The sequence below is a fragment of the Vipera berus genome (genome assembly GCF_964194415.1).
Source record: "Vipera berus genome assembly, chromosome: 2".
Taxonomy (NCBI): Eukaryota; Metazoa; Chordata; class Lepidosauria; order Squamata; family Viperidae; genus Vipera; species Vipera berus.
The window spans coordinates 215,959,344-215,970,346 of record NC_138203.1 but is presented as its reverse complement, the minus strand read 5'-3'; the positions used below and the strand labels follow the sequence as shown (position 1 = coordinate 215,970,346).

The window sequence follows — 11,003 nt, the reverse complement described above, 5'->3', positions numbered from 1 at the left end:
TTAGGGCCATGGAAATAGAAGAAATAAAAAGTGGAATGATAAAGTAAATGAAAAATTCAAAGAAATAATCACATAACAACGGGAAGATTTATGGGGAAAAAGCAAATTTATTCCATATTATAATTTAAGGAAAAATTAGTAGAAATAAGTTTTACTGATAATAATGACCAAGATAGGGAAATCATATAACAATAAATGCTGGAGATATCATAACAAAGAAGGAAATATGTAGTGATTATGTTAAAAAAACCCATCAATATTACCAGAAATAAATAAATCAAAATATTCAGAAAATCCTAAGAATAACATTTGAACTAAAACCACAAATATTTTGGGCGCTACAATCTCAGAGAACATAAATGAAAAATATCACAATTGGAGCTGCCAGAACAAATCTGACACAAGACCTGAAAAGAGAACCTTTGCCATCAAGATCAGATTGGGAGGCCATAACTGAAGACTAAAAATATATATTAGGAGACAAAATGTATACTGGTAATAATCTTCACTGTAAAATATAAACAGGTTACAATCAGGAGTTGGAGAAATAGTGGGAAGGGAAAAGGAGAATACGTTATTAGAAAGTTTTTTAATAAGAATAATTTTTTATTTGTGCTTGTTTCTCTTTGTTTTATTCTATTGTCTGTATTTGCTATTATGGATTTTTTTTCCATTTTATTATACTATTTTAACAATAATTTCAAATTTCAAAAATTAAGCCAAAGAAAGAAAGAGTAATGTAAAACATAGGCATAAAGTTTTTTTTTTCTCAAAAAGAACAAATCTGGACCAATCAGGAATTCAGTATATACATCAATAGCAAGTCACTGCTGCTGTTTTGGCCCTTTGAATGCATGATACAGTTTGACTGCACTTTGTATTTCCCCTCAAATCTGGAAGATCCTAATAATGAATAAAATGATGTGGGGAAAAAATAAGAAGAATTTGAGACAAGAGGTGTATACAAAAGCTTACAGGACAAGCAAAGACAGGGACGTACTGAATCCCATTTCTTAGCATCTAATAGTTTCTTGTTATGGGCAAACACATTGTTCTTAAATTAAAGGTTCCAGTTTCTGTAAATGAGTAGAAAATGTAAAAAAAAGTGGCTCTGGGAGTCTTTTATCCCTACAGATCTGCAATGTAACATGGCAACACAGTGCTTGTGGATGCCAGCAAATCTGCTAGGCCAGGGGTAGGCAACCTCGGCTCTTTTATGACTCATGGACTTCAACTCCCAGAATTCCTGAGTCACCTGACTCAGGAATTCTGGGAGTTGAAAGTCCATGAGTCATAAAAGAGCCGAGGTTGCCTACCCCTGTGCTAGGCCATTAAAATTATTTGACTTCTGTTTATGTGTGTGTATATATATATATATATATATATATATATATATATATATATATATATGTATATGTATATATGTGTATATATATATATATATATATATATATATATATATATATATATATATATATATATATATATATATATATATATATATTTAAAAAAGCCAAATCTCATAACACCTGCATATACTTTCATGAGTTCTCATGAGGTTTTAGACATTTTGTTAACATTTTATATACACACATGTTCTCACCATTATGGAGAACTCCAAAGTGGTTCCTACTGCCTGAAATGATTCCTAACTCATGATACAGCATCTATGAAATATTCCTCAGTCGTAAGCTATTTCCCCCCCCCCCCAAAGATGAACACTCTTGGGGAAGTGGGGGACTTAAGATATTGCAATTCAGTAATCCTTTTGGTTCTACCTTATCCTCTCTGCAGCAACCTGTGTTGGAAAGAAATCTATATCCAAACCCCAACTGCAGAAGCTCGTTTCGTGTAACTACAAAGAACTTCCCTCTGAAGTTACAAACACCACACAGTCTGAACATCCAAGTACCTTGGAACAGTTCAATAGCATCTTTAGTCAACAGCCCAAGAAAAAGTCAAAACCCCTGAAAGAGGAAAGAAGTCCAGAGGCAGCAGGCATCTCTATGGAACCTTGGCAAGCATCTCTTCCGCCCCTTCATACTGTAGGGCACAGTGATATTCCCCCGAGGGCTCATACCCTCCATTTCTCTACAGTGAGTCTTCAACAGATCACTCATATTGCACCAGCCAGCTCTGTTACCAGCCGCTTCCACAGATACCGAATGCAGCTGCATAGGAGTTACCAGTTCTGTCGCAGGTGTCTCGGAGTGGGGTCTTGATCGTATCAGGTTAACTTTGTCTCTACATTTCTCCATGGGAAAAAAGTACTACTGTATCCAGAAATATACAAATGCATCATATTCAGATAATATACATGTATGTTCTGGTGCCTAGTTCTTTCACGTTAAGGAGTCTTGGGGGGAAAAAAAATTAAAGCATCATCGTAAAAAAAAAAGGTGGGTTTAAGTCGGAATTCCGTTACTAAAAAAATTAGAAAATGTGATATTATTAGAAGTAGTAGAAAAAACCCTGTTCACGTACATTTCAGTTATAGTATTCTTTCAATCCATTTGTTTTAATAGCTGTATTTCAGTAAGTCAACAGCCTTTACAGTTCAAAAGATCTGAAAATGGGATTAGCCAAGATGGTCGGCCATGAGTTCGTGGAGTCAGAAAGCAAGGTATGCAGTATCAAGAGGCATCAGAGAAAGAATGCGGTATAAGGATATTTTGGAGCAGATATTTATGCATATAATTATCACAAGAGAAGCAAACGTCCAACGCTCTTTTGAGTTTTAGTCTGGATAAAGAAATCTTCAAGTCCTGGCTAGCAGAGAAACAATAATTTAATCCCTATAGTGTCTCTGAGTTCGCAGTTTCTTCAGCTTGTTGAGATGAAGATCCCTAAGACAATCTCCTTCTAGACGATAGAAAGGCACTTATTTAATGTTTCCATCACCACTGCAATTGTTGCCACCTTGCAGTCTCCACGTAGAAGAGGTAATGCCCTGCATTTGCGTCATCAACTAGTGTAGATGCTCAGTTCTCTTTTTAACCATGTTATCCTGGCAGTTAAGACTGGTTGTCGGTTCGTACAGAAGGATTTGCCATCCGAGAGCTGAGCTGCAATTCTGGCCACGAGCTGGCAGAGCAGCAAACAAGACAGCCAATCTGTACAGGAGGCACATCAACCAGACACACACCAGGGAGTCTCACTGGAGTCACATTCTAGCAAGATATTAAGAACTGTGCAGGGAGCTCCTGCCACACTCAGTGACGTGCGTGATTCTACTCTGTATTTTAGGTTAGTCAGTCCTCCGGTCCGGTCTACCTTGAACTGCTCCTGTGAAAAGAAAAATGGTAGGTGTTCTACAAAAAAGTCAACAATACATGAAAAAAAAATACCATTCAGGTATCATTCGATCATGTCCATTTTGACCAACATTTAAAATAGTCATAACAAGAGCTTTCAAACTTGAGACCAAAAATACAACATTATTATTTATTTATTTTATTTTATTAAATTTATATACCGCCCTTTCCCGAAGGACTCAGGGTGGTTTACAGGGCATTTAAAACAACCAATATAAAAGTTAAAAACAAATTAAAAAAGATTAAATCATCCCTAGAATTAAAAACCCCAGTTAAAAATTCTCAGCCTGGGCCGGAGAGCTCAAAGAGCCAGGTCTTCAGGTCCCGGCGAAATGTGCGGAGGTCGGGGGCAGTCCTAAGCTCCACGGGCAGCTGGTTCCAGAGGGCAGGCGCCCCCACAGAGAAGGCCCTCCCCCTGGGTGTTATCCGCCGACAGTCTTTTATCGGCGGCACCCTGAGAAGACCCTCCCTGTGGGAGCGCACTGGACGAAGGGAGCTTGATGCCGGCAGCAGGTGTTCCCTCAGATATCCCGGACCCAAGCCATTCAGGGCTTTATAGGTCATCACCAGCACCTTGAATCATGGCATCAGAAGCTCCAAGGCTACAAATCGTGCAACCCCTCTATAAATCAGCTTGTGTTATAAACACACTATGCTTATTAAGTTTTAACAATTTTGCATTCATTTCTTTTAAGAACCAGACAGGTGAAGATTGCATCAATTTAGGAAGGTCCAATTCTTAAATATTGGAATCCCATGTTAAGAGGTCATTTTAGCAAAAGTCACCATTGCTGCTTTACGAACTGTCTCTGTTCATTGTTTTTCAGTCAAACCACAAACTTGCGAATTTCCAGATTGTGTGGTTAAAAATAACGTGTATATTTCTTTATCAAAATAGAGATAGAAAAGGGGAATAAGGAGGTGTTCCTTACCTTTATGGAAAATCTGTTTGCACTAATTCTGAGTATTTTGTTTTTAACTATGACATACACTTCTGGACATTTTGCCTAGTGATTTAGTCTTAAAATACATGGCAGCACCTGCCTTTTATCCCAACAGTTAACATTTAAGCATTAATACACACAGACATAAATATGAGGAGGGATGGTCTTTATCCACACATATAATACATATTCTTTCTGTTAGAAAGAAGACCAGCTTTAATATATAAAAATGGAGGTGAAGCAGCAGCAATGGCTTGCAAAGGCTACTAAATATATAAAAACATTCAATGAACGTTCCCCATATTTTTCTGTAACGACACAGTTTGAGAACATTTGTCTTAGTCCTTAGCTAAAAGCACCTTGAATTTTCCACTAACTATTCACTTAGAAAAAGAAATATTCCTAGATTTACATCATCTGCATGGTTTGTTTTCACCATAAAGCATGAATTCAAATATTTTAAAGATGGAATTATCTTATTAATGGAACACTCGAGAGAATATTGGAGAGAAACAGAGTTCAGATGAAAGTTCATAATGGGAAGTGATATTCACTGTAAATGACACAATTCCATTCTAAATAGAACTTGTGTATACATTGCATCTATGTGTTAAGAGTTACTATTTCCAGAGTATTGAAAGAAAGACATCAGAATCTTTTATTTCATGACATCCTGACTCAATTATGTTTGTAGAATAGCCTCCTCCTCCTACCAATACTATAGTAATAGGCGGGAACCCTATAGTATTGGCTGGTGACAGAGCAACGTGTGGCCCTCTGCAACTTTTCATCTTACTAGTCATGTTCGCTACAGCAATTGGAAGTTAAATGTTGAATCACATTTGAAGATGCAGATTTGCCTACTTTTTGTAGATGACAGGTAACTGATCAAGAGGAAGCAAGAATTTCTTAGCTTACATCTAAAGACAATGCTTTTCAAGATTCGCTTTTCATCCTCCTCCCATATGAGAAACTCCACCTGTTTCTGGGAAGCAATACGCTTCTGATCCCTTTTGCGCCAAGCTGGATCATGCAGATGCTGGAATGTCTTATATCCACTTGTAATACCTGAGGGTCGGAAGAGCTGAAATGAAGAATAGCGGAGCCAACGTGATTCTTTGGGAATTGGGGTAAGAAGTTCATAGCAGTCCCATATCACACTGAGCACTTGAATCCCAAAGCCCCAATTCCCACTACAAATATGATTCATCCTCACTTGAAGTCCAGCTGCTCTGAAGCGACGATAAAATTCATCATCTTCCCTGCCCCAGCCCCAGAAACGGTTGGACATTCCGTTACACTGAAACAATAATAAGGCTGTTAATCCCACAGTTTGTTTTCCTCTTATAAGATTTGAGACTTGAAAAATTAGAAAAAACAGAACTATTCTCTCAATCTTACATTTCTAGGATTATGGGCCTTTTTTTTCTAGATATGCCTAGCAAGTTGCCAGACAAAAAATACGAAGCCTGTATTTCTTTAGCAAGAGCACAACCAGCAGGGTCTTCTGCCTTTTGCAAAAAGTAAAGGAATTTCTTCCGTAAGAACGAAGTCGTGACTTACCATTCGATAGTGTTGCTTGGTGAGTAGCAAGATGCCCCCCACATAGGTGCTATAATGATAGAGTGGGTGCAGCTCAGGTGAAGCCACATGGAAAGGACCAGCTGCTGGGAAGCTGTAATCCAATTCCTCATTGAGAGGTAACAAATCCACATCATGCATGGCAATGTAGTCTGTGTCATTGCTACTTTCCAGGAAACCCACATTGATCAGAGATGCTCGGTTAAACCTGCCCAAGAGATCAATGTAAGAAAAGTGGATCTAAGTCACAAAATTCTACCCAGGCAGGTTGAATTACTTCTTTGGTGGAATTGTTCGAATCTATATAGTATAGCACAGGAGTAGGCAACCTTGACTCTTTTATGACTCGTGGACTTCAACTCTCAGAATTCTGAGAGTTGAAGTCCACGAGTCATAAAAGAGCCAAGGTTGCCTACCCCTGGTATAGCATATAGCATCTGGGCATTGTTCATGCTTTATTTATTATTTTTATTTTTTATTTATTTATTTTAATTACATTTATATCCCGCCCTTCTCCGAAGACTCAGGGCGGCTTACAAGCTTAGCAGTAGCCTTCATTCTATGTATATGCCTGCTTATTAGGGCTTTCACACACACCCCCAAGCGGCATTATTACAAAGTCAGCTTATTGCCCCCAACAATCTGGGTCCTCATTTTACCTACCTCAGAAGGATGGAAGGCTGAGTCAACCTTGAGCCTGGTGGGATGCGAACCTGCACTAATTGCAGGCAGCTGGTGTTACTTAAGGAGGCATTAGCCCACTGCTCCACCAAGGCTCCATTATCATCAGCAATTCTTTAACCCACAATGTACTTAACAGATATACAGAATATTTACCATAGGAAAAAAAATCAACTGAAACTAAAAAGACAGATATGGTACTTGGAATACAATTGTTTCATATGTGGTCATCTGCTATAATGGCTCCCTTTTGAACAGAGTTTAAAAGTATGTAATTTTATATTTTTAGGCATCTGCTTTGAAATCAGATTTTGTTTATCATACTGTTCATATTTTCTTCTGATTGGTTCTGATAATTTTTTGTCAGGCAAAATGGTTTAGAAATATTTTCAAGAAAATATCTATAAAAAAGGAAAATGACATGCGTATCTTGGAAGAAGCAAAAAAAATGGCCGAGAATATTTTTTGTTTTCTAACATATAACTAAGCACATTGATGTGTAGTTAATTCCTTATACTGTTATACAGTAGTTTCAGAAAAAATGTAAGACTTTTAACATGAGTACCAGAACCAATTTCAGACATAAACTAGACTCCGATCTGAAAGCTTCCACTAATAAAAAACATGGTTGCAAAAAAACCCCAATACCAACCCACTTCTATGGCAAACTGTTTCAAGTGACTCATTCTTAAGAGCATATAACTGAAGAAATATATCTATGGATTCTCAGTCCAGATCATGGTTGTCCCAAAGGTGCTTTTTTCACGAGGCAACTGGACTTTGTTTTTCTTTGAAGACGTTTTGCTTCTCATTTAAGAAGCTTCTTCATCTCTGACTGGATGGTGGGAAAGGCAGGATTTATATTCCTTGCAGACAGCTGATCATTTTCATATTTTTTTTTTGCATTCTTGAATGCAAATGACCAGCTGTCAGTAAGGAGTGTAAATCCTGCCATTCCCCACCTTCCAGTCAAAGCTGAAGAAGCTTCTTGGATGAGAAGCGAAATGTTTTCAAAGAAAAACAAGAAAGTCCAGTTGCCTCGTGAAAAAAAGCACCTTTGGTAAAACTGAAGAAATAGTTTGAAATAAAAGGATAGCTGCTATTTTATACTGGGAATACTGAATGCTATTTTGGGACTGGGAATATTTGACAACATCCAATAATTATTAGGAGACAGAAAGATTATGAATTCAGGTTTGATCCTCAACTTACCCAGTTCTCTTGGTTAAGAAACACAAATGTTTTCTTTCCAGTAAAACAAATGATGAGTTTTTAATTTTTCCATTTCAGTGTCAGGCCCAAACCATTTTGAAAAAGGAATGTATGAAATCCAGAGTACAACTAAGTTGCAGAGACAATTGCTCTCTGGATGTGTTTGGCAATAACTCCTGTAATTCCCAGTAAGCATGGACTGGCTGTGGATTATGGGAGTTGTTCAACACATCCAAAAGGCATCAGTTTGGAAGGCTAGAAAAGAGGGGGAAAAGCATGAGGATAGGATTCTGAATCACCCACATTGTAAAATACCTGTAATGGTCCACCTGGTTGAGAATGAAGATATGATGACGAATTTTCTTCCTGCTGAGGAAGCGATGCATATGGGGTACAAAAGTCAGCAGCTCCTCAAATCGTTCTCGAAAGGGAACCAACACTGCCAAGCGATGTGGTCCCCATGATGGATCGTCAGGAATTTGAGGTAGAGGCTCAAGTACACATGGTTTTTGAGGCACCGTTGCCTCAGCTGTTTGACTTCTAGACTCATCCCCTGAGCAACTGAACTGCAGCCACAACAGGGAGAGAAAACCCAGCAACAGCACAATAAAGAAGAGCTGAAAGAGAGAGCATTTCCAGGGTAGAATGCCCAGGAGCCGGAAAAACCTGAAGCAAAATCAGAAAAAGCAATACAACACTGTGATGGGCTACTCTAGCAAAAAAAGAATGGGAGACAAAACAAGCGTCCACAAGTTTTTCCAGAGTAAGCATGGCCTGTAAGAGTAGAAATCATAGTTATGAATGGAATCCAAAATCCAAAATACAGAAGTATTTGGGAAAAATATGAGGAGATAACCATTAAGCATTTACAGATCCATATTTTGCTTTAATAATGGTTTAGTAAACAAACTATATAAAATTGAAGCCAAAAGCCATAGTTTATAAGTTACTATGGCTAAGTTCACAGATTTTGCACTAAGTCAAAACCAAATATTGACCAAGTTCACACAATATGCTAATTTATTTGTCAAATTTATATTGCTACCCATCTTACACGAAGTGACTCTTGGTGACATTCAATAAAACTGTTATTAGAATCTACTATAAGACCAATTATTTATTTGTTTGCTAACTTGCTGCAAGGCCACTTTTGCAGTAAAACATAAACATATATTACTGTAAAACCATAAGCAGGGGAATATCACACACAATACAGTCAATAGGTGGGCTCCCTATCATCATTCACAGGTTGCTGAAAAAAATGTATTAAGGGCTTTCTGGAAGGCAATAACGGTTGGGGTAATCATCAGGAGGGATGATGTTCCAGATGGTGGATGCCACAGCAGAAAAGGTTTGCCTCCTAGGTCCTGTCAGATGGAGCTCATTCACAGATGGGACCTACAACATGCCTCTCCTACCAGAACCTGATGGGATCAGTAGATATAATCAGGAAGAGGCAGTCCCTCAAATAACCTGCTCCCATGCCACATAAAGAGTTTTAAAAGTCAAAAACAGTACTTTGAATTGGACCGAGAAGCTAACTGGCAAACAATACAGCTCATAAAGCGGAGATGTAATGTGTGTCTTCTTAGGGCACACATAACTGCCTGTGCTGCTGCATTTTGCACCTGTTAAAGCTTTGGGAAACAAGAGCATCCCTATGTAGAATGTATTACAATAGTTTATGTGTGAAGTGACTAGGGCAAGAGTACCTGTGAGTAGGAACTCACAGTCCAGAAATGGTGCACAACCCAGTCTTGCAAAGACTCTCCTGGCCGTGACTGGCATGTTTCTCGGCTAGGAATTGCGAGTCCCGAAGGACCCCAAGATTGTGACCCAGCTCTGTTTGGGGCAGCACTACCCCATCCAGTACCAAAGATGGTAAAGTCCCAGATCTAGAAGGCCCTAAAACTCAAAGCTACTCAGCCTTGTCAGGAGGTTACTTTATGAATCTAGTCACCATGATTTGCTCAATACAATTTCACATACTGTATGGCACGGGTGTCAAACTCGCCACGTGATGTGACTCTTTTGGCATTGCCAGCGATGGGGTAGGCGCGGCTTCAGTATGATGAAACCAGCCCATGGGCCTGCAGTTTGACACCCCTGCAGTATGACATAACAGTACATCAGTTTTCCAAATTATGCTTTTGAATCACAGATTGTTCAGGTCAGACTGCACTCATGAGCTGTAACTGTATTTAGATGGAAGTAAGACCAAATACATGCTTTCTCAAGCTGTAAACCTTACTGCATTTTGCCTAAGGCTAGATAAATATGCGTAAATATGCATACTGCAAAATCAGTCCTCATTCCCTCATAATCATCTGAAATTATCTCTTTTTACAGGGATAGACATGAGGCCCAGGATTATAGGCCTGAGACTAGCCAATGTTTCATCCTACAATTTATGAACTCTTTCTCTTATGCCTTCCCATTTGCAGCAGAGCTTCCATTTATTTAGGAAACAAAGGAAGTTGCACAACCGGCAGTTTCTTAGTTCTTGCTCAATAACTTGCTTAAAAAGGTTTTGGAATGTGGGGGTGAAGAATAGGGCAGACTCTATCCTTTTCTCTCAGTCTTTCCCCTATGCAAAGGCACTCTGGCACTGGCTCACACAGCCGCCGTTGCAGCTTTCCCATTCATTCCATCGCTAGAATAAGCCATTATATATGCAACACACACACACCAAAATCAATCCATTCCGCATAGCATTGGTTCCCCAGCTATTAAGCATTTTTATGTTTTAAATATCCAACAGCGTGCAAACCGTGTCATAGATTCTGGTTCGTGGTCATTTTACCAAGCTTCAGAAATTAAAGCGAATCGTCTGAGCCCCGAGAGAAGAGGAACCACTGAGGCTTGTTTCTACCACGGCATCTCTCAAATATCTTCTCGTCCGGTCTCTATGATTCCTGTTGCTCATATTTTATGACACTTACCCGCCGCCGCCGCCGCCGCCGCCTCCCGCCCGGCGATACATAGTAGACTTGCGTCGAGAAAGCAACATCCTGCCGACTTGCCGGTCAACACCCAACACGGGACACGTTGGCTAGGACACCAGGTCCAACAAATTTCGCACCCCCTCCGGAAACGCGCTCCTACCAGCTGTTCCGTCTAATTTTTGTTCCTAGTCGAAGACAAGCTCCCCGCTTAAGGATGAGCAAAGCGAATGGCTCCTGAGTGATAAAAAGCAGAATACAGAAGGCAAGGCGAACTTTTAAATAGCGCTAGGAAAAGGGCTCATTGTTTTACGTCCATTTATTAACAT

General features: G+C 39.2%; 1 protein-coding gene across 1 annotated transcript; it reads right to left on the bottom strand.

Moving 5' to 3' along the window:
* Nucleotides 1-1,524: 1,524 nt before the first annotated feature.
* Nucleotides 1,525-10,742, bottom strand: B4GALT7 (beta-1,4-galactosyltransferase 7; the record flags this gene model as incomplete). Its single annotated transcript, XM_081320217.1, has 6 exons — nucleotides 1,525-3,285; nucleotides 5,238-5,342; nucleotides 5,475-5,558; nucleotides 5,822-6,047; nucleotides 8,048-8,398; nucleotides 10,675-10,742. The coding sequence occupies 6 exons, from the start codon at nucleotides 10,740-10,742 to the stop codon at nucleotides 3,130-3,132; spliced, it is 990 nt and encodes a 329-aa protein (XP_081176343.1). The 3' UTR covers nucleotides 1,525-3,129.
* Nucleotides 10,743-11,003: the final 261 nt, after the last annotated feature.